The sequence below is a fragment of the Mesocricetus auratus genome, unplaced genomic scaffold, assembly GCF_017639785.1.
Source record: "Mesocricetus auratus isolate SY011 unplaced genomic scaffold, BCM_Maur_2.0 Super-Scaffold_100026, whole genome shotgun sequence".
Lineage (NCBI taxonomy): Eukaryota > Metazoa > Chordata > Mammalia > Rodentia > Cricetidae > Mesocricetus > Mesocricetus auratus.
Genome location: NW_024429207.1, coordinates 26,684,742 through 26,709,079, shown reverse-complemented (window position 1 = coordinate 26,709,079; position 24,338 = coordinate 26,684,742). Strand labels below are relative to the sequence as shown.

The 24,338-nt window shown below is 46.0% G+C and overlaps 1 protein-coding gene across 1 annotated transcript in view; it reads right to left on the bottom strand.

Annotated features, from left to right (window-relative positions):
- The window catches only part of Ido2 (indoleamine 2,3-dioxygenase 2), a 36,341-nt gene extending 12,949 nt beyond the window's left edge, over positions 1 to 23,392 (bottom strand). The window contains exons 1-6 of the mRNA XM_005066487.4: positions 23,211 to 23,392; positions 10,589 to 10,684; positions 6,210 to 6,329; positions 3,680 to 3,798; positions 1,614 to 1,628; positions 212 to 311 (exon numbers count right to left, since the gene is read on the bottom strand). Coding sequence (XP_005066544.1) covers positions 212 to 311; positions 1,614 to 1,628; positions 3,680 to 3,798; positions 6,210 to 6,329; positions 10,589 to 10,684; positions 23,211 to 23,309 — 549 coding nt within the window. The 5' untranslated portion in view covers positions 23,310 to 23,392. The remainder of the gene's footprint in view (positions 1 to 211; positions 312 to 1,613; positions 1,629 to 3,679; positions 3,799 to 6,209; positions 6,330 to 10,588; positions 10,685 to 23,210) is intronic.
- Between the last annotated feature and the right edge of the window lie 946 nt (positions 23,393 to 24,338).

Genomic DNA, 24,338 nt, shown 5'->3' with positions numbered 1-24,338 from the left:
TGACAGCCAGCACAGTGGGTGTTTGCCTGTGTGGAATGGTTCACACCAGGCTAACAGGATGCTAACACCACAGATAAGAACTCGGATCTCTTCCTCCACACTTGACCAAGCAGGAGAAAGCCTGTGTCGTCCATGTGGAGAAAACCACCACGGGGAGAGGACAGGATGAGTGTGTGACTGAAGATGAGGGGACTATGAAGCAAGAGGGTACCTTAATGCCAGGCGCCGCTGCCTTCTCCACCAAAACTGTCACCAGTATGAAGGCCCGAAGGCTCTCTCCCCCCGGGAAAGAGATGATGGCTTCAAGGTTACTGAGAGACAGAGGCCACCAGGAAAGAAGGAGACAGTGTCAGTCAGAGACAAGTCCCCCTGAGCCGAGGACTCTGGATGTTTAGCGTGGCCTTGATGATCCTTGACCTTTGCCCCAGTGGAAGGGTCATGGGAAGCAACCATGTTGGACAGTTCTTAGCAAGAGGTTTCTGGTCCTTCAGGATCCCCTCATCCTTCTCTAAAGCTAAGGAGTCTTGGAGCTAGAGAGATCAAAGTGAACCCCATGTTCCCTTTTATGGAACTGAAACCATGGCTCAGGGAAGTGAGGCAGTTTACCTTCTTATCTAGGGGAAGAGAAATGATTGCTCATGTCCAGATCCAGCATAGTTTAAGAACTTCCCCTAGCCCTTCTCTCTGACCCCCCCTCCCTTTCTTTCTTGCGTTTGTTTGTTTGTCAGGCAGGGTCTCACCATTTATTGCATATTGCTCTCAATCTCACAATCCTCCCACCTCTGCCTGCCAGGTGTGAAGACTACAGGTGTGTGTCCATATCTGGCTAGAGTCCCAGCCTAGAAGGAAATGCCGTCACAGAGCTGGGGCTGGAAGACTGTCAGGAGGGGTCATTTCTAATCAACCTGACACCATCCCATCTGATTCAAATCTGATCTGATCTACAAAACCCAAATAAGTAGCCCTATGCGTCTGCTTCATCTCCAGCAATAAGCAAAACCAAGACTCAAATCTCACAACGGCACAGCAGATGGAGTCAGGCGGGGCCATTGGCCCAGCAGAGGTGTGTTAGCTGGGGGAATGATGCCTCCACCTCCCTCCTGTACCCTTTGCAGAGATGAGGGGCATGTGTACCGGATACAACAATGGCTTCCCTGCCAACTTTGCTCCCCAGGGGAGCTGGGGCCTTTGACTGTAGACCAGTCCTACCCGCAAGGACCCCAGTCTACCAGATGACGAGGGATTTCAAGGTGACTCTCCTGCCACTGCTGTCTGCCTGCCCCTGGCCTTTCGCAGATGTTGTACAGTGACGAGAAGCCCTCTGAGACTGTTAGGCTCCGTCACAGGGTCACAGCCCATTGCCTTCTTACACTGCACTTCTTATTGTAGACAGACAGGGACACGTGGTTACGAAAAGAATGAATCACCTCACGCCTACAAGGTTGCCTCCCTCAGAGGTGATGCTGGGACTATTGAGTTTGGGGCACGTTTCTTGGCATTTTCATGAGTTCTTAGATAGTTGATGCTGTGCTATCCACAGAACTTGACACGCCTCTCCTCTTGTTTTATCAAAAATCAATAAAGTTTACAGTGGTTCTAAAAGGGCATCTTACCTGATTTCCCATGGTCTGGTCACGTTTCAGTGATTGGCAATGACAAAGACAAAAAAGAAAAAAAAAACAACTCAGTTGGTAACCAGAAATAATTCTTGGGGTCCCTGGTATCCAGGCTCACAAACTCATCTTCAATGCCTAAGCATACATATACATCAGCACACGCCTAGAACAGCACGGGTTGTGATTGGATAATGAGCCACTGTGACAGTGAGAACCAGATCGCAACTCACAGTGCCCATGCCCTGTGTCTGTGCAGGCATTCGTTCTTGCTGCTCTTTAAGCTGTCACTCACCCCAAGCCCCGTCTTCGTTACTGTAAGCCTACCCACCTGCTACAACTTGCCTTAGACGGCATCTGCTCTCTCGGTGGCTTTCCCCGCTGCTCTCCTGAAATCCTAAGGACACTGTTTGTGTTCCTCTTTGATTCATCACGTGCTGCTTTGTCTCAACACTGGGTTGCTTTGGGAGTGTCTCACTTCTATTTCTCTCATTTCTGCAAAGCACTAAGCTCTGCGTGGGCATCTTAAAAGATGCCAGGAGTGCGTTCACCCAAGAGAATGACCGGGAAGCCCGGAGATTGCACCTCACTTGCTGGGACACTAACTTCCCGTGGTTGTTTTTCACTCTCTTGTCCCAGAACATACGCATTCCCCTCTAAACTTCCTTTCTCCTTTTCCCTTGAATCATAAACCCAGCTTAGTCAACACAATGCCGTCATCACAATAATCCATGCACACATGTTTATTATCTCACCCATCCCAATTCTAAGCTGGATTCAAAAGCTTTCAGTGCATAGCAGTTTTTTATGACTATATTAACTGGTCAAAGATCAAGCCATGGCTACCTACAGTCATCATGCCAAGGAAAGTCTCTTTATATCCAGCCTCAACTTGTCCTTTGCGGTTTTAATTTATCACAAAAGCAAATACTGCCTTGTGTCTACAACCTGCAACAAATTTGGCTCTGAAAATGAAGTTTCCATGGATCCATTGTTTGTTTTAAAAGTCAGTAGACACATGCTTCTATGCCCGGCTCAACTGTGAAATGGCGTCAGCTAGGAAGAATTATGGCATACATCAGAGCCCCGCATACCTAGAGTCATTCATTCCTAACCATATCCATCACTCCCCGATTCCCGACACCCAGTCCTAACCTCACTTGAATGGAGGGCAGAAGGGGGGAGATACCACGTGCTGAGAAGAAACAGCACAGTGTGATTATGCAGGAGGCTGAAACTCAGAAATCCAGGTGCGAAGCGGAAGCAACAAGAAAAAGTGTCTGAGGCCAAGGTGCCTAGAGGTCACAAAGAAGAGATGTCGTCGGTTTAAATGTGTGTATTCTCTCTCATTGGGACAGTAAAGCAAAGGGTGAATGTGAACATACAGCTCACTATAAAATAACCACAAGCTCCAGAGAGAGAGAGAGAGGGAGAGAGAGACAGAGAGAGAGAGGGAGAGAGACACAGAGAGAGAGAGAGAGAGAGAGAGAGAGGGAGAGAGAGAGAGGGAGAGACACACAGAGAGAGAGGGGGGGAGAGAGAGACAGAGAGAGAGAGGGAGAGAGAGAGGGAGAGAGAGAGAAAGACACAGAGAGAGAGAGGGAGAGACACACAGAGAGAGACAGAGACATAGAGACAGAGAGAGACAGAGAGAGACACACACAGAGACAGAGAGAGAGAGGGGGAGAGGGAGAGAGAGACAGAGAGAGAGGGAGAGAGAGAGAGAGAGGAAGAGAGAGAGACAGAGAGAAAGACACACACACACAGAGAGGGAGAGACACAGAGAGAGACAGAGACATAGAGACAGAGAGAGACAGAGAGAGACACACACACAGAGACAGACAGACAGAGAGAGACAGAGAGAGAGAGACAGAGAGAAAGAGAGAGACAGAGAGACAGAGACAGAGAGAAACACACACACACACAGAGAGAGAGAGAGAGAGAGAGAGAGAGAGAGAGAGAGAGAGAGAGAGAGAGAGAGTGTGTGTGTGTACAGTTGAAGTTCCGAGTCCTCCCATTCCAGACTCTCATCCCGTTGATATCTGAAGAACCCTTTCCCTCCTTACCCTTCTGGGTTCCTCTTGGTCCAGTTTGTCAGCACCAGATCAGAGTGGACCAGGATAGCAGGGAGCCCCAACTTCCTGGAGACTTCAACAAAAGGAATGGCAAGAGTTCTGGGCAGCACCTTTAGGACAGGAATCCAGGCAATTAGTATATTCTATTGGCCAAGGAAACCACCATGGTTGCCTGTGATAAGTGACCTGGAGACCAAGCTTGAGTTCCCAGAGTGGTCCCCACCTGCACACTACACACGCCTCCTGGGAGAGACCCAGTGGGAATACTGTGTATGAGAACACATTTGCAAGAGGTGCAGAAGTCAGAAATGGAACATGCTGTACACACAATACACAGAACCTCTGAGAACTGTACAGAGTAGAGTGTTACCAAAATGTTTAGTGGAAACTGAGGACTAAGTGTAAATTGCTCTCTAGAGAGATGATAGATTATAAATTATATACATATACATATACCAGGCTTAGATGTACATAATACAGAAATGGAAATAGAGATGTATATGTACGTAGCTAAAGACAGAGGACAGTGTGTGTGAGATAGACATGGACAGAGAGATGAACTGTAGGCACCTTCATGCCAAGCTGAGTGTGTGGAAGTCAGTGGACAACTTAAGTGCCGACCCTCACCTTCCGCCTTGCTTGAGACACAGTGACCTCTTGTTCACTGCCGCCTATGCCAGCTTCCTTGTGTGTTCTGGGGACCTTAGCTCCAGTGTCAGGCCTGCTTGGAAGTGATTTGCCCACTGAGCATCTCCCCAGCCTAGGACTGAAAACAGTTTAAAGAAGACCTGTACCTGCCATTCCTCTTCCTCAGAGTTGGGGACAGAAGTGTGTTTCAGGTAGGGAACCACTGCAGAGTGTGGGACTCTGTGGCAAGCTTCTGTGGAAGGTAGCTGGAGGTCAGGGAAGACTTACAAGATAGAGGGGTGGCCTCAGGGGCTAGACATCGCCCTCCTCATAATTCAGGAGAGTGGTTTAGGGTGCATACAGCAAGGGAACTCATTAAGATGTTGTCACTGGCCTAGGTTTTAAACTTTCCAACATTGGACATTAGACGCTTGAGTTTCAAACATGAGATACAATATGCCATGGCATTGGAATCTGAAAGAGCACCATGCTGTCCTTTCTTCCCAGTCTCGAGTGTTTACATGTGGGACAAGAGATGGGGTGACCTGGCAAGCATAGCTCAGCCTTCTCGTGCAACTGGCCAGTTCTGGGATAAGCAAGACCTTGATTTCTGGGAAAGGGAAACTTAGGAAGAGGGAAGAGGAAATAGCTGGAGATCCTGTTGAATGGTGAAGTATTAACCCAGCACGCACAGACCCTGGATTCCATCCCAGCACTCTCAGCAAGCATAGCAAGAAGGAGGAATTCATAACTGGACAGGGCGGCCCATGCCCGTAATCCCAGAACTTGGAAGCTGGAGGCAAGATCATGAATTTGAAAACAGCTTGGGCTGGAGAGCAAGTCCTCGTCTGTTTTGGGCACTCTGTAAGACCTTGATGAAAGAAAGGAAGAAAGAAAGAGAGAAAGAAAGAAAAAAAGAGATAAAAGAGCTAAAAGATTTTTTTAAAAAGGAAGAAAATGAAAGGTATATTTGTTAGGATTCAGGCATCTGTACTGGCCTGACCTTAGGGTTCTGACAGGACACGCCCTCATTTGCAGCCACTAAGAGCACCACCTGTGCACATTCACTATCTTCCCTTTAAAAGGGCCCTGTCCACCTCCCATCCTCCTCTCTCTTTCTCTCCCTCTCTCTGTTCTGTTCTCTCTCTTTTTCTCCCTCTCTCCCTCTTTCCTCTCTCCTCTCTCCTGCTTTTCCTGTCTCTAGAGGCCGGTCTCCCCCCTCCCCTTTCCCCTTTTTATGATCCCTTTCCCTAATAAAAAAAAAAACCCTCTGTTTGAACCCTGTCTCATGTCATCTTTCTGTCATGTGCTACTTTTCATAATTTACAATGTTAGTTTCCTTCATGGGTTAAGAACAAGGGTTTCATGCTCTGAGGTACAGAGTGAAACTTGGAAGTCACACAGAGTTAGATAAAGGGTTGATAAATTAACAGCATGCTGGGCAGAAAGGCAGTATTAAGGGGAAAGGGAAGTGCCTGCATCTCTATGTGTCACTGGGGGAAAGCCAGCTACTTCAGTAGAATCCGATACTCTGGCCTTCCCACTGTTGACCTTGAACTTGGGACAGCTCCCCAGGTGTCCGCCCAACAGAGAGATTATGAAAATCAAGATAACCGATGTTTATAGAAATATAAAATTCTTCGGGGGTGTTTCATGAGTTCCCAGATCTAAGGAAGCTGTCGCACATTATTGGAATAGGAGTACTGAGAACTTCAGAACTGGCCGTTAGTTTAAAAGAAAATCAGCTCTGCAGGCAAGAAAAAAAACCAGTCCCAATCCTTTCCTGGTCTTCTTCTGGTTTTTTGGAGACTGGGCAGTGGAACCTGGGGCTGGCGACTTGATTCTTGGTGCAGGGACCCCAGGATCACCTGATAGGCCTGTCCTTGCCCCTCACCTTTTGCGGTTGGGTCTCCCCTTCTTGCCAGACGAATCCCATGGTGATGGCGGCCAGCACCAGGTGTGCCAGGCGTTGCTCACGGTGACTCTTTAGGAACCTGCAGTCCAGGAGGGGCATCTACTGAAGAGATGATAAGATCAGCAGCTTAAAAACTAAAGGGGGATGGGGGGCTAAGACTGGGGTCCCCGTGGCTTGAAGGTGCCGCTGATACCAGGATGCTGTTTGGCTTTCAACAGACATCTAAGTGTCTTCGTGCACGCCCACTTAGCACAGCTCTTAGAGTGACACGGGGTGGGGAGGTGCCTCGTCCTGGGTCCAGCACCCAGGCTGTGCCCAGTTTGGGCCAGGCCCTGGTCTCCATCTGTTGCATTGAGGGGTCGCAGAGTAAGCATCAAGGTTGAGATAAGAGCCCCGCCCCTTCCTGGCCCCGACATTTCTGCTGGAGCCCACCTTCTTGACTCGTTTAACCTTGTAAGGGCTATGAAAAGAGTAAAATCACGGGGGGTTAGGGATGTAAACTCTCTACAAAACCAAGGCTCAGCTGGGTATAAGGCTTGCTCGGGGCGCTAGTAAATCACCCACAGCCCAGGCATATGAGATGGCGGGGCTTTCCACCAGCTCCACCCCCACCTTGTCCTGTGGGAAACCACAGCTTCTGGTGACACGGAAAGGTCACCCTGCAAAGTGGCGTCAGGTCGCAGTCGGGTCACACCAGCTTCCCCGTCCTGCCCGGTTGCCATCGGCTCATAGCTCATCACTTTGGCTTCTCTCCCTTTGCTCCACAGGCGCCCTCAGAGGGCAGGCGCCACTTGAAGCTCGCTGGGGACACTGGCTTCCCAGGGGTGGACTGGACCGTGCGGGCAGATGGGGACACAGAGCCCTTCCTCCTCCCGCCACTAGGGGGCAGGGTCTGCCTGCGGCTGTGGTGGCGCAGCCGATGATGACAGTAGTTACATGGTACTCTCTATAAGACATTTAATTTAATAGAGAGGGTCTGAAGTATAACGCTGAAGCCCCCCATGCAAGAGCCAAAGGACAAAACTGTCCTTTGGGGCATTTGCTACGGTCACAGAATCGGGAAGGAATGCGGCGGTTCTGCGGGCTGACCACAGCCATGCGCACTTGAATGATGAGTCACAGGTTTTGCTTGAAATTCCCCAGCAGCCACGGTTTTTCAAAGCAACAAAGAAGTAAAATTAGTTTTGACATAATGTGCTTTGTCGAGTCAATGCATAAAATATACTTTGACATGTAATCGCTGTAGAAGTCTTTCAGACACTTGAATATCTATTCTGTCTTCTCCCTTTTTCCTCGGCCACATCTCAGGTGTTGAAGAAGGCTGCCTACAGGAAGGACACCTAGGTACAAAAGGAACAAGGTCCATGTTTTCTGAGCATGCCAGGGTTGCTGGCCTCGCCTTCTAAACACACATATGACTCGAAAATCAGTCATAGGGACCAAAGAGGACACGGTATCTTCGTGATCACTTTGCCTTTACAAACAGTCACAGGTGATTAGGAAGAACACCCAAACGCCCCTTATCCTCCCGGGCTGAATGAAAGCAGTGGCCACACATTCTGGAATTTTCCATAGTTCATTTTCTCTTTCAAGTTCAGCTCTACTCTCGTTTCAGTTTTGTTTAAAGCACAAAGAAATGGTTTTGTTGTGACATTTTCGCGTTTGCATATTTTGTGGGGGGAGAAACCAGAGGTCACTTCACACACACACACACACACACACACACACACACACACACGTTTATTCTCATGACTTCTTTTCCTAGAATTTGCTTGTTGGAAAGGCTAATTCTTTAGCTCCACGTTGGTTTGCTGGTGCAAACCTGACGTTGAAGAAAGACTACCATTCACTTGCCTTATTTACAGCTCTCACTGTCCAGTTGGACTCTCCATAAGAAACAATGATGTCTCTTTCAAAAGCACCTATTAAACTTAGAAAGTAATTGAAATTGGCTGTAAAGGGTCAGGGACATATATATCTATGCATACCAAGTATGTACAAGTACTTTAAAATTGGAAAATGGCCTTTGGCTCACATACCACATATAGGATAGAACCAGCATTAGCAATTTAGTGTGCTGGCCCACAGTCTGAGCTCATGTGTTAATCACATTTTTGAGCTGCAAATTATTTCTATTGAGTGGAAAATATAACACTGATATTTGTGAGTACACTGAATCCTAAGGACATTATTGGATTGTGCATTTAACTAAATATTATAGGACACTATTTGATTATGTATTTAACCTGGCAAATTTAATCTCAATATTCTTTTCTCAGAACTCAGGAAATATCCATGGGCTTTTCAAACCAGCCATGCCACCATGCTGACTTCACCACTAACACGATGCGTATTTCTGACATACATTAGGTACTTGTGCATAACACTTCTTGAACTTATTGATTCAAAGCCTACCAAGATGAATATGCATAAGACAGGACATCAGTTTTTTTATACAGAATGGAATGTGAGTCTATACGGTGACATACCTACAGTTCCAGCATTCTGGAGGCTGAGACAAGAAGACCTCAAATTTGAAGCCAGCCTGGGCTACGTGCTAAGACCCTCTCAAAAGGTAAAAATGTATGTCTCTATTTCTATCATTTACATATCTATAAATGATAAGTGCACATTCACATGAAGTAGATGCTCAATAATTATATATATATATATGTAAATCATAATCTTTCTGTTGCTCAGGAAACTATACAACAAAGATGTATAGAGTGGCAGAGAGACGCATACACATGCCTATGTGGCCACTTAAAAGCTATACATTTCCATTTATTGAACAGACATAATTATTAATGGAGAACCAGGGTCTTCATCTTTTATCGTCTCATCTTCTATCTTTTATTTGCTATTGCTATTAAAATGTCTACAGCAGACGGCCTCATGTATTTACTTTTTTTTTTGAGTGACTCCTTCTGAAAGACCTGTTCATACAAATGGACTAGCTGCAGCAAAGCAATGCACATTTGACATCTCCACGGATGCCGTTACCTTGCTCATTACACTGAACCGTCCTAACTGTTTGTTCCACTGCATCCTGCCTAGCAACTCGTGAACCAGCATAAAAGAGCGAGGGTGGAGACAGAGCATTGGTGCGTGGGTGGTGGGTTTCCCCACAACGGGAGGCCCTCTGCCAACTTATACCTCAACTTCGCCTCCGATGCACATCCAACATGTTTGTGGGTTCTAGACTTCAGCTAGAGAAAGAAGCGTGAGGCGTTCCCTTTGAGGGGTCAACACTAATTCTTATATTGTTCTCCATCTTATGTTTTCCCGTTGATGTTTTTGTTAGTGCGGTGTGTCAACAGTATGTACAAGCCTGTGACCCCTTCTCTGGCAGGTTTTTTCCATGTGTTTCATGCAAAAATAAAATAACTCTTTGGGCTGCACTTTCTTACATGGGTCAGTTTCAATCTTCAGCCTCAATGGGGGTTTTGGGGGAGGTGGTTATCTAAGGTGTTACTGGGGCCAGCTGCCTGTCCTGATTTCTGGATATCTTATGAGGGCCACTCAATGAATATTTTTAAATCAATTCATGATTAGACATTAAACATCAGCAAAGAAGGTCCTGAAAGGTGGGGTGCCTTCTTGTGTCTCTGAAATCCTGTGGCTCACTTCTGACAGATGGAGATGAGAATGGGAAGTCATATTCAGATAGTGGATTGCTGTTATGCGGCCGGAACTTCCAAACGGTCCTTACAAAGGCCATTAATGCTCACAGCTATGAGATGAGGACTTCCTCCATTCCTCAAAGAAGGAAGTGAGAGTGTGAGGCGCTCTCATGCTTACTATGAAATCCCTGAATCAAAACCAATTTTCTTAGTATACCTTCTGGAGGCGGGGTGGCTCCAGTTTTCCTAGGACCAAGAAGTCATCACCTCCTGTACTTTCTCACTCTGTCACAAATGTGCCTCATATACTGACATGGGTGCAAATCTTAATGTGATGTCGATGGATTTCCTTATTTCTCCAGAACCATGACTGACCCCGAGTCTATAAATCAGAAAGACCTTTGAGTCAACTAGTATTTGACATAATAAGATCGAAGTAACCCACTTAGAGGTAACAGATCACCCACCATGCACCCTGAGGCAAGCATGTCTTCCTCATTTTCCCTTACTTTATTTTCAATTCTCACCTATAATCTTTTTTTTACACAAACCCTTATTGAGGACTTGACATGCTGCAGGTGTGTTGTTCTGTGGGAGCTCGGGAAGACAGATTTGATGACAGTCTTGGTGGCCATCGCTAGGCCAACTGTCAAGCTCCCACGAAGCTAGGAAGGAAAGGGCTATGAAGATGGAAGGTGGGGGGAGCAGTGGTGCGAAGAGAACAAAACAATGTACCTTGTGCACATGGGCCCGGAGCTGGTGGCTCTCAATTAAGTGAGGAAGCTTGTTGGCAATCTCCATCCAAGGCCTGTACTGATCAGGAAGTTCTTTCTGCATTTCAAATAGAGAGAGTCAGTATTCTAGATCTCTTTGGAAAGCAGCTTTGGAATACTCTTCAAGGTTAATTCAAGTCAGCCCAGGGTGCGAATGGAACTCCCTACAAGCCTTGGCTTAGGCTAGACTGGTCACACCGACATGCAGATGACTAGAATGCAGAGCTTGTGCTCATATTGTATGGCAAGGGAAGAGGAAGTGCAGGCAAATGGGTCCTGATGTAAAACCACATGCTTCTCACTGTTGAGTGCATGCACTTGGGGAGAAGGGAAGTGGTTAATTCTTCACCTACTGTGGGAATGAAAAGGGAATAGTCACAGACACATAAGAATGGGGCCTGGTTTTGAAATCTAAAAGTGACTTCTTTTCTTCATTTTTCTTTATGTAGTTTTAGTCTTTTGAGACAGAGTTTTCCTAGGTAGCCCAGGCTGACCTTGAACTTACGATCCCTTGCCTCTGCCTCCCAAGTACTGGGTTGTAGACATAAGCCTCCAAGTATATAGTTTCATCTTTTACTTTGATGACAGTCTCTGTGAGTTGTCCAGGCAGCCATTGACCTTCTGATCCTCCTGCTTCAGTCTGAAGCACAGCTAGAATTACAGACTTGAGCATCTATTTCTGTGAATCAGTTTGAACTGGAATGCATTCACAGAATCCATCCATCCCCATCTGTCTATGGCAGCTTTTGCATGTGAGCACTAGAGCTGGGAGATTGCATTGAAAAGCTACATGCTGTGCAAAGGAAGCTTATTTGACCTTTCAGAAAATGTTTGCCAAACCTGGATGGAGCCTCGTGGCTCTCCAGTGAACAGGCTATCCCAAATCACTCTGAGTTACGGAGAAATGGAATGAAGACTACAGCCGTGCGTATGACTCGAGTGACTGTGTGATGGGGGAGAACACAAGTGGGAAATGCAAGTAGAAGGCAGAGTAAGCAAAAGCCAGTTCTCAGTGGGTTGAGCTTACACACCTGAAGAAAGTGAAGCTATGTACCAAGAAGTGTGAGGTTCAGAAGGAAAGTCACTAAAAAGGGAAACCAGAGTATGCAGGTGCAGTAATTGACTCCATCAGCACAGATAAAAAAAGAAAGTTCTAGAATTCCAGTGAACCACAGAGAAAGACCTCATGGAAGTCAAAACTTAAGAGAATTTTATGAAAGGCAATAATCAAGAGATGAAAGGCATCAATATAGAGTTAAGTGTAAGGCTACCCCTTGGCCACGCAGCAACACAAGGAAGTGCATGCTAGTTTCTCTACTTTTTGTTGATGTTGTTGTTGTTGAGATTAGGATCTTGGAAGTTGGGTTCAAATGCTCCTGTGCTAGGGAATCCTGAGAATATTTGGATGCACTTTTTAGGAGATACATTAGTGAAAGGGAACCTGCTTTCACGGAGGTCTTCTAAAATAAGTACAGAAAGCAGTTTATAGTCTGCTGCTGTAAGAGGAGCAATGGAAAGGGCGTGCTCAAGGGCAGCAGGGCATGAAGAAGGGGAGAAGGAACCTGGAGGGATGATGATGGGGGGAGAGTTACCCTGGAGGGATGATGATGGAGGGAGAGGTACCCAGGAGGAATGATGATGGAGGGAGAGGTATCCTTGAGGGATGATGATGGAGGGAGAGGTACCCTGGAGGGATGATGATAGAGGGAGAGGTACCCTGGACGGATGATGATGGAGGGAGAGGTACCCTGGAGGGATGATGATAGAGGGAGAGGTACCCTGGAGGGATGATGATGGAGGGAGATGTATCCTGGAGGGATGATGAAGAAGGGAGAGGTATCCTTGAGGAATGATGATGGAGAGAAATGTATCCTGGAGGGATGAAGATAGAGGGAGAGGTATCCTGGAGGGATGATGAAGGAAGGAGAGGTACCCTGGAGGGATGATGAAGAGGGAGAGGTATCCTGGAGGGATGACGAAGATGGAGAGGTATCCTGGAGGGATGATGAAGAGGGAGAGGTATCCTGGAGGGATGAAGAAGGAGGGAGATGGATCCTGGTAGAAGTAGAATCAGGAGCTGGAGGCTTGGCTTGCTAAGGACCCAGTTTTTTAGCTCCTTGGCATGAAGTTGATCAAGGTGATGAGACTAGAGAGGGGTTTGCATTACATTAAGAATGCGGGAGAGGAGAAGGAGCTGACTCTGGGCACTGTAACAACATGAAGGGACACTGAGAAGCCAGGAAGTTTGGCAGTACACACGTGGAGAAGTAGAGATCAACAAGAGACTTACATATGACTTGGGGTGGGGGTGGGAGCTCTTTCCATGAACACTTGGATCCCCAGGGATCCTGGGTTCAAACTCCTGGTTAACTTGCAACCCCAGTATTTCCAACATCTTGCCATAAACTCTGAAATGTTTGAACTTCAATTAGTCATTTCTTTTCTTTCTTTGACTCTGAAGTAATTCCAAACTGGAAGCCTTGACTCAAACTCCATCAGGAAGGGTGGCTGTAGCTCCTTAGAGGAGGTGTTGCCTGGTAAGACTTGCATCAGACTCAGCCATTAGCCTCATGGCCTGCCTACTCCTGGGAGACAGAGTCATTAATGGTGTCATATTCTCCAGGAGACAGCTACAGGGGCAGAACTGGAAGAGAGCTAAGTTGAAACTGATACACATTTGGCATCAAGAGAAGGGCAGCAAGAACAGAAGCAGAGGCCGGCCTATTGCTCAGGGGTAGAGCAACTGCCTACTACTATGAGCCTTGACGCTCATCCTTAGCACTAGAGAGGAGACAGAGAGAGGCTAAATGGAGACTGATAGCTAAATAGATGACAGAGAGACAGAAGATAGACATATGATAAATAGATGTATGATAGATGATAGAGAGATAGATTATGAGATATAGATAAGATTTATAGTTAGTAGGTAATAGATGATAATTAGATGATATATGGATAGATAGATATTAGATAAATGATGATAGATACATTGATAGGTAGATAGGTGATTGATAAGACATATGATAGATAGATAGATGGTAGACAGATCAATGATAGAGATAGAAGATAGATAGATAGATAGATAGATAGATAGATAGATAGATTTATGCTGCTGTATCTGTAAACTGGCAACTTATTTCACCTCACTGGTGTGATCCGTACATTTTAGAACAGAGTAGCATATCTCCTGTTTAATTGGAAATAGAAAACCCACACATGTGAAGTCACAAAGACTCAGATGCCCCTAGAGTGGGCAGGATTGAAGAAAACCTGTGGTTAACTATCACCTGTACCTTTCCTTCTTTGGTACCTAAATAAGGAATCCTCCACTCAGAGTTAAATTAAGTCTGAATGGATTCTACCTTCCTCGTTGATGTGAGGAATCTTAAATAGTTTATTTCTTAATATTGAGACTCTAGGTGGCAGTCTATTTTTTCCCATTAGATACCAGAGGAATGTTGTCCCTCTTCATTTCCAATGCCTCATGTTTGGACTCCTGTAAAACTTAAAAACACAACCACAGAGTCATCCAAGTGTTGTCAGATTCAACCCACGGACTCTTGGCTCTCACCCCAGACATACTGAAGCCAACACTCTGGTGGAGCCCTGAAGACAGCAGCCTGCCAGTTAATGCTGACACAGCCTGAGTTTGACAACCATTGTCAGGGACCAAGCCTTGCAAGTAATCCAGATGGGGAAGACATGTTTGAAAGGTTTTTTTTTTTTAAAACAACCTATTTAAGTGGGAGGCGTTGCTAGGCTCATACAGCACAACTCATTTAAAATGCATTCTGTCCTCTGGCCTTTCCGTTAGAGACTGAAAAAAGCATAGAATTGTATTAGTTACTCTTCGTTGCAGTGTTGGAGACAATAGCAGAAGGCAAGATTCTCACTAGGCAGCAGGCATCTTCTTGGATGTCAGCATACCAGTTCGTAACATACCAGTTGCATTCATTTAGTTAACTAAGTCAATAACAACCCCCCTCCCACCCCACCCCAGGGAAGTGCATTAGACCTTTGATGTCTGAGGTCTGAGGCCTCTAAGTTCTTAGACACCAAGTCTAGTTGACTAGAGAATTCGTCTTACAAATTCAGACAGTCTGTTTTACATCTCCATGTAGCATCAGGGAGCCAAGAAACAACTAAGGGGGAGAGAGGAACATAGCTTTGGGCCTTTGGAATTTGACATTTTCTGAAGTCCATGGGGCCCTGGAAGCTTGTCACAGACCTATAAATTCCCGATGGTGGGGCCTGCTAGTACCTGTAAGATGACATAGAATGTGGTCTGGTTAGCCCCTGACTCAGACCTAACACCTATGTGAAACTGGGCATGATGGGAAGTGGTAGCTCATTAAAGAGCATATATAACAACAGCAAAAAATAAATAATTGATTAAAAAGCCAAATAAATAAACAGAAAAGGAAGAATGCTTTGCGAGCAGAGGGCGGGAGAGAAGTATCTGTACTACCTAGCTGCCCTACATGACTTCCGCCCATTTCTAATTTGGTTTCCCTTTTCTAACAAGATAGCTGCAAGCCAGAGGTGGCTCTTCAGGTAGGTTGGTCAAAACTAGCTGGGTCTCAGATAAAGGGCCAGAGTGACTACTAAACACCTCTAACTTCATTATAATAAGTTCTACATCGAATGCCCCCATGACACTTTGGTACCATACAGTTAACAGTTGCTAGGGGAATGACCAGAAAGAACCATACAAGATAGAAAAAGAAGGATAGACAGATGCCCCCACAGGTAGACCCAAAGACCTGAGTTCATCCCAGACCCCACAAGGTGGCAGGAGAGAACCAGTTCCTGAGACAGTTATCTACGAACCTCCAGAAGCCCACTGTGGCTTCTACATTCATTCTGTGTGAGATCTGTGTCTCTCTCTGTCCGTGTCCGTGTCCGTGCCCCTGCCCCTGTCTCTGTCTCTCTGTCTCTGTCTCTGTCTCTGTCTCTCTCTCTCTCTCAAATAAATAAGTGAATTTTTAAAAAGAAATGAAAACGAGATGTTGGTTGCTGATGGAATTCCCGGGAATTTTCCATCTAGTCTCAGAAAATATTTGAATTACTTGAAAGTGCCTCCCAGTTTTTAGCCTGTCTCCCCTGCAACCTCTTTGATCCTTTGCCTGGAGCAATAACAGATCACAAAGTTAACTTGTGGGTTTACCTCCCACGTCTCCCATTCTTTGCAAAGAATAAAAGTCTTTGCCACGCAGTTGATATTCCGCTTTGTTAGTGGCTTCCCAGTTCCTAGAGGAGAAAAGCATATGGTCTTTTGGGTCAAAACTGCTAACCTGGCATTAAAAAGCATAAGTTCTCTAAAGTGGACAATAAGAGCAACCCCGCTCTTAACCTCCCATCCGGATGACAACACGTGGAAGGTTCCAGTTTGCTTTGCGGTTTCCCTAGTATGTTATATAACCTATGCAGCACCCAGATCATTATCAATTTGTTACTATTCTAGATTTAAATTTTTAGTTATCTGCAAGTTCAAAACTCTTTGCACAAGCTTTTAGTCATTGGATTTCTTTTTTCTTTCTTTTGTTTTGAAACAAAATTTCACTGTGTCGTCCTGGCTAGACTGAAACCCAATATGCATCCAAACTGGGGGATACATTCAGAGGAATTCCCCTGCCTTAGCCTCCTAGCCTGTAATTACAACCCTGCACTGCCACTCCAGCAAGTGGTTGCATTTTGTGTCTATTTAAATAGCTATTCCTAATGGAATAGTCAAACATACCTATATTTCATTTATTTTCCTGGTCTGAAATAATGCTTGGAAGATTTCTCTCTTCCCAAAGCCATTTATTTATAGGATTTCTAATCTTCCTACTGATGCTTACCTTTAATCCATCTGTGTTTGTGTCATGGGACTCCTACTCCATGATTCCCACAATGAAACACAGAAAGTAAAGCAGTATATATTGATTGTCAGTTTGGCAGACTCTGGGATCACTGGGAAGAGAAGCTTCGGACACACTTGTGAGAGGTTATCTAGATTAACTGAGGTGAAGACTTGCCTTAACTGTGGATGTCACCATTCCACAGCTGGGATCCTGGACTCTATCAAATGGAGAAAGCTAACTAAGAGCTAGCCTTCATCTCTCTTTGTTTCTTTGCTGTGGATGCAACATGGCCAGATGCCCCAAGCTCATCCAGCCGTGACTTCCCCTCATAATGAACTGTACTCTTGAACTGTGAACCAAATGAAACCTTTCTCCATTCCATTCTTTTTCTCAGGATGTTTTATCATAGCAACAGTAAAAGTAACTGAACAGGAGGCTAAGGCTAGGAGAGGTTACCTCTCCCTGTGTGGTACATGGGTTTGGTGGCCATGCCAAACCTCTTCTAATGCAAAGTTCACAGGAACCTTCCAGTATTTGTCCAGAATGAACACAGGAGAGGGAAGGAATGTGAGTTAAAGAGAGTTGGTGCCAAGGAAAAGGAAAATGCAAGAGCTTCTTGTCTTCCATTCCAAAACACGGAAAGAACCAGAAGTGAGCAGAGATGATAAAGCCTTTAGCCTCTCGCTCTCTCTTCACCCTTCCTTCTCTTTCAGTTTTGGTTTTGGAGACATGCACAGGCTCTTGCCTTAGCCCCCAGACTGCTGGGATTTCAGGTGCACACAATGACACACAGTCTCACATTTCTTTCATTATAGCAATAAATGTCCTGGCTTATGTTTATTTATCTTTCAAAGTAAATTTTAAAAAACCTTTACAAAGTTCTGCATACAATATGTAATGTGTGCCAAGAATATATTTAGATCGTTAGTATTGAGTAACCAAGACAGTGGACTTAATTCAAGGAGCCCATGAGTGTTATTGTTTTAAGAAAAGATGCTGACATGTTTGCCAGGCCAACACACAATCAAATGTCTTATAAAGCATTTTATCCATAACCACGGTGTTATGTTTTCTTAATTTAGTTCTTTATTTATTATTATTATTATTAAATTTTTTGAGACAGGGTTTTACTATGTAGCCCTGGCTGGCCTGGAACTCACTCTGGAGACCAGGCTGGCCTTAAACTCACAAAGACCTACCTGCCTTTGTCTCCTGAGTGCTGGGATTAAATGTATTTGCTACCATGCCCACCATCTGTGCTGGCTAGTTTTTGCCAATTTGGCACAAGTCAGAGGGAAACCTACCGAGGGATTGCCCCTATCAGAGCGACCGGTAGGCAAATCTATGGGGTATTACCTTGTTAGTAATTGATGTGGGAAGGTCTACCCACTGTGGGCGGTGCCACCCCCTAGGCAGGTGGTCCTGGAAGGGATAACAGGATAGCTGAACATGAGAATAAGCCAATGAGCAGCACTCTTTCAAGTTCTGCTTTGGTTCTTGTATCCAGAGCCCTGCTTGAGCCCCTGACCTGATGTCCCTCAGTGATCTGTTGTGACAGAAGCTTGTAACCCAAATAAACCCTTTCCTCCCAAAGTTGCTCTTGGTTGGTGTTTTGTCACAGAAATAATAATAATAATAAAAAGAACTAGAACGCCCTCTTAGTGAGTCACTGTGATAGTACCCAGAGCATTTTATAGCTGAGCAAGGGTGGAAAAAAATGGAATGGGCTGGAGGCAACCAACTGTTCTGGGAATGATTGCCAATGGCTGTTTCCAGATGCCTAACAGTACTGTAGTGTCGGTAAGGTCAATCGCAAAAGGAAGGAAAGTTGGTCCCAGGCCTAGGACCATGTGATCTTGTTGTCATGATATTTTATATATTATAAGAAAGCTTAATATTGTTAGGTTTCAAACCGGGGTCAAACAGCTGAGGTGCCTAATTAACATATCAAAGTAGACCTGGCTACCTGCTTCTGCCAGCATCCCTCAGTCCCTACCTGTCAAAGGGCCCTCCTAGCTGGCATACCCCACCCCTACCCTAAATTCTCCAGCCCAGGAGTTGGGCTGCCTTTCTCTACATTCCCTTTCCTGTGTAATTCAGCCATTTTGGTTACCAGTTCTTCCTCTTGGGCTTCTGGCTGATGCACCTGGTTTCCCTGCATTTCCCCTCCCTTCCCCTCCCCCTCTCCTCACATGGCTCAGGACCCTGTCTACTCTGGACTCTCCTATATGTCTCTGCCTCTACCTGTGTTCTCCCTTTTCTCTACAATAAGCTTTCTCCTCCCCCATGCCTATGAGCAGGCATGGCCTTCCTTATTAGTTCTTTTTTCAATCCATCTGGTGCTGAAACCTAGAGCCAATCATGTCCTTTTTCTTATATTTCTTCCCCTTCCTTCCTTCCTTCCTTCCTTCCTTCCTTCCTTCCTTCCTTCCTCCCTTCCTTCCTCCCTTCCTTCCTTCCTTCCTTCCTTCCTTTCCTTCTCCTTGTTTTTTCATTCAGGACTGACTGCCTGATTCCCCATGGTCTTCCCAATCTTTTTGATTCTTTAACCCTGGCAGAAAAAAAAACCCATACTTTTAGTCATTACATTCTCTTTTATTTCCATGTGCACTTTCCAATCTTGACCAATGTTAACCATTATGCAATCTTTGTCTCTATGTCTACTATGGATATTCACTGTGTTTCATATCCCCAATCTGCCTAGTCAGATGTGCCCCAGGGGGCAATCCGTGATGACCTTGCGTTTCCAGGGGTGTTAGAATTCTTCCTTTCTGTCTTGTCTGAAAAAGTACAGCCTTCTATGGCAATCAATTTTCTGCCCTTTCTTCTAACCAGCTGTGGCCCAGTGCATCAACTGAGTGCTTAGAATTCCTTCTGAAGAAGAAGGTGCACATTTGTTTTCCTGGAGTATGGCCATTCCTGCCGGTCCCTCTGTCTACCCCAGTGGAGCATGTACAATGTCTCCTCACTGTCAAGTCCAAAGGAAACCCCAGACTCCAAAAGGCAGTCCAAATGTCCAGAAATGATCTCAACCTAGTTTACAGAAGAATTTCTGGTGGTTAGATAAAAACCATCATTCCTCAGGAACTTGTAAAACTGGTTCCCTTCTACCAGATGGAGTCATTTTCCCTTACCTCTGGAAGAAGGAACAAATGGCTACCTGTGGCAGCAGGCCCCTTCCGTGTCATACTGTGGCATAACCCTTCTGTGTGCTGTGATTATGTTTCATTACCATTGGCTAATAAAGAAGCCACTTTGACCTATAGCAAGGCAGGTAGAGTCAGGTGGGAAACCCAAGCAGAGTCACCGGAAGAAGAAGGGCAGAGTTGGGGGCAGATGCCATCAAGCCAGGAGCAACGAGATGTTCCAACAGGTAACTCCCCAAAGCCGCGTGGCAAAAAATAGATTAATAGAAATGGATTGCTTTAAGTTGTAAGAGCTAGCTAGTAATAAGCCTGAGCAATGGACCAAATGGTTTGTAATTAATATTAAGCCTCGGAGTGATTATCCTAAAGGAGGCTGTGGGACCGGATGGGACAGAAAAGCCTCTGTTTACAGTATCACAAAGAACCTGTTACACATTTCAAAGTCCAAGCTTGCATCCTAACCCTTCTCACCCGCTACCGGACCCTAGCTCCCCCTCCTGCTCACTGCTCCTCTCCCCCAGTGACTCATTCTCCCCGGGACCCTGCTATTCTTGCTGCATTCCCCCTACTCCAGCTCTGCTCTGCTCCTCTCACTATTCTTTCCTTACTCTCTGCCCCCTGCTGTTCTCCCCTCCCTCTCTCCACTCAGCCCTAGCCATGTCCAGTCTGCTGGCCACATTCACTCTCTACCCAATGCCTCTGGCTGTTCTCTGTCTCATATCTACAATACAAATCTTCCCCTTAGCCATGCCTTGGAGCGGTCATATCAGTTTATCTACTTCCCTTTATTTTTGCACTTAAAAATACGTTCCAGCCCTTCTAGGAGGTTTTGTTGGCCAGGGGCACCTTCATAGCTGGCTTGGCTAGCTTGTCCTTCTCTCAGTCAGGCATCCACTGCTCCGGCTCCACGATTCTAGAGTCTGCATAAACAGGGTGGGACTCAACATTCGGGTTGTTTGTTAAAACTCTCCTAATGGCTTCAACACACCACTCAGGAACCACTGTTCCAAACCACCCAGCCCTTAGTGCTGTGTAAGGAAATGTCTCAGATAGCAGTCACATTGTGTTTATGAAGGCTGTTAGAGCAATTTCCAGAGCCTGGCATTGCTGGTATGAGCTCTACTGCAGCCCAGACTTTTGCTGCCTCCTCCCGGGGACTCATCTCATGCGGATTGATTTCCTTACGGTCTTTGCACAGATATTTTGCTCTTCTCCCTGAGAGCAGAGTACAAAGAGGACAGATGTCTTATCAAAGAATTCTAGTGGTATTTTTACAGATGTGAGGAGCAATTCTCTACAGGGACACTGGAAATTAGAAGTTTTGGGTTTCTAGAAACACCATGTTAGCATATGTAAAACTTAGTCAGTCTACCTCCTCAAAGCCAGAGTACCTTACTTGTCATTCATTAGCCAACTGTGGTTTCTTCAGTGAGACTTTCTGGTAGGGATTTATTGTCAGGACCACCTGGAAGACATGCATAAAGGGCAGCCCTCCTCTCACTAGACCTCGGCCTGAGAAGAACAGGTCTTGACTATACCCTGGAGCAGTGGGCTGGGTCACACCCACTACTCTTGCCCAACCAGTGATCAATGTGTTGTGACAGTATTTGTCCAGTGCAGCTGATCTGAGTCTGTCTTGCCCTTTGGGTCAGCTAGGGCTTGATTCTAATCATAGTTCCTTCCTCCTCCTTTACCAGAAAAGACATTTAAAACCCTCACATGAATGAAAGAAAATTAAAACAGAAACAAAGACTCATACTGAAAGCACTGGGATATAAGTGAGTTACGTGGTAAAAGCAGGGATTTTTCTTTTCTGTGTGAGCAAGACTGGGAATTTCTCCTAAGGGGCATCTGTTCCCCAAGCCACAGTGGGAGGAGGACTTGCTATTGTGTCTTTTCTGGTCCCAATATTTATAAAGAGGAAAGCAACAGAAAACCCTGAACTGGTGTTTCCCTGAGGCAGTGTTATCTCTCCAAACTAGGACCACATGCTTAGTGATGCCAAGGGCGTGTCTCTGCAGCCCTTCCTCTCCTGGGAACGAAGTCTTGCACACACAGTGGAGTGTGCTTTCTGGTACTTTGGTTGCTTGAGCTTTTGGTGTTGTTTCTGTTTTGAGATAGGGTCACAGAGTTTAGCTATGTAGTCCAGGCTGGCCTGGAGCTTGTGATTCTCCTGCCTGAGAGAGAGAGAGAGAGAGAGAGAGAGAGAGAGAGAGAGAGAGAGAGAGAGAGAGAGAGAGGGAAGGAGGGAGGGAGGAGGGAGGGAGGGGGAGGGAGGAGGGAGAGAGAAAGAGGGAAGGAGGGAGGGAGGAGGGAGGGAGGGAGAGGGAGAGGGGAGGGAGGGGGAGGGAGGGGAAGGGAGAGGGGAGGGAGGAGGGAGAGGAGGAGCCAGGAGCTGTAAGTTGAAGGCAGCCATGTCAGAGTACAGGCTGCTTTGGAGCTTTGTTCCAAAGAGAGCTGCAGGAAGGCATGGCTTAATTCAGGTTGTGAGATCTACCCCTCCATCACCACTACCCACCCGGTTCCCACCTGTAGATGTGGGATTGATGTCACAGCTGACAGCTTTCTGTGGAGAACTTAAGTCTCCCCGTCAGTTTGATCCCTCAGGTAACAGCAGAAGATCAAGTATGGTAGCTCATCAACGATCCCAGAGTTGAGGAAACGGAGGAAAGTGGCCAGCCTAGGCTACATAGGGTACACCGTTTCAAATCAGAGCAAACCAAGTCTCATTGCAATCGGTATTTGAGTTGCTGATATTTTTTATTCAAAAGTAAGAGAGGAACTAGGTGGAGGCAGGGTGTTGGTGCTGATAAGCAATTACAATGGTTGCTGCCTCGGATCCCTAGACTTATCATCGAGCATCCTTTATTACTTATGGACAGTTTCTAAAGGTTGCCAAAGGCGTGGCTTGGCCGACAGCACTTTGCTGGACACATCCTCCAAGCTCAGACTGCATTTAATGGGAGCAGGCTTGCTACAGAGTGGTTGGTAAGAGGAGCATAGGCAGGAGGGTTGAAAATTGAGACTGCTTGTTTTCCAATGTTCCTTCCTCATCTCAGAAGTTCCCGATACCATCTTATCTTTTGATCAGCTCTGAAAACACCAAAGGGTCTCCCATTGTCTCTGGTGCCACCAGTAAATGAGATAAAACAATTTGTACCAACACAGAGCTAAACACATTAGCTGCGTAGGAGTCTATGGGATGCATGGTAAGAGTTCCAAAGCTGAGTGGATCTATGGAAGTGCAATTCCGCTATTCGGTGTTACGCCTGTGGTACAATGCATACCGGCAGCCCTCTGCTGTTCGTACAGGGCCCTACTTGTCCGTGCACCATGCCCGGGGGAGTCCCTTCTCTCTGACTGCACCCTTGCTTCTGACCAGGCTTCACATATACTTAAGGAAGCATCAGGGAAACAACGCTGTTTGTGCTGTTCCCTAGCAGCAGCCACCGCTGCAGTTTACTGGGAATCACAGGGCCGCATTGCCAGCATCTTCCTCTGACTGGTGACTTTGTATTACACTGACCCTTATAACAACCCCCCATGAAGTAAAATTGAGACATTGTGCCAGCTGGGACACGATGACCCTTACCAGAGGACTACAAAGAAGAAAGCCATACTCCTCAGAAATGTGGTATCTTCTCAACGACAATCGTGTGGCCGGCTTCAAATTCTGCCTCTGAGGCTCCATATTGTTTGCTTGAGGAATCCGCACAGAAGAGAATGACTGTGTAGAAGAAATGCCCAGGTTCACGGGGCTTCCCAGCTCTTGTCTCTGGGGTGAGCTGAGCCGTGTGGTGCAGGGGCAGCCGGGAAGGACCTTGCCCAGAGGTTGAATTCCAGGGGTGGCCACAGCTCTGTGCTGAGACAAAGCCAAATAAACAGTGAAGATTAGGAATTAAAGCACACAGGCAAACAAACGGATTCTAAGAGCCTCTCTGCTTTCCTTTCTTATTCATAAAATATGAGAAAGTCACTTTTAAACCCTGGGACAAAGAACATCTCCGGAAAAGGAGAGACGAACTTGACTCTCAGTTGAAGGCTGCTCAGATCTATACCTAGCACCCAAGAGTTTGGTTCCTGAGGAATTCTGATAACCTACCAAAATTACTAAACAAGGAATCAGTTTTATTGGCTTTTTAAAAACATTTATTTATATTGATTTGAAGTTACTGCATTTTTCTTTTAAAGATTTATTCATTTATTGAAATGAAGAGATAATCACATCATCTCTCCCTTTCCTCCTGCCAACCCCTCCTGCTGAGAGATCCCAATTCAACATTTTTAGACCCCTAGTGACTAGCCCATCATAGAGTGACTTGCCCTTCTGCCCTCTCCTGAGAAACCAGAGACCTCAAGATAAACTTAAAAGATAACCCTCCCTGATCCAGGAACTAGCTCACCACATTCTTGCTCAATGTTTAACTGTACAATGTCCAAAGAATGCTTGCTTGAGATAACCTTCCTGTTAAGACATAAGCTGTCATTTAACTTCTCATCCTTTATGATGTTTGCCTAACTCTCCGATTCGGTTTTTCCCTTTGAACCCCGCCCCCCCCCCCACTGCAGCTACTAGGGGTCGAACTCCTCTGCCCCTGCAAGGGTCATGAGCTCGGCCCCAGTTCACTGGTTCCCCGAATAAACCTCGAGTGCTTGCAGCAAGAACGGTCTCTCTTGAATTATTGGGGCATAGGCTTATCCTGAGACTTGAGTAAGGGTC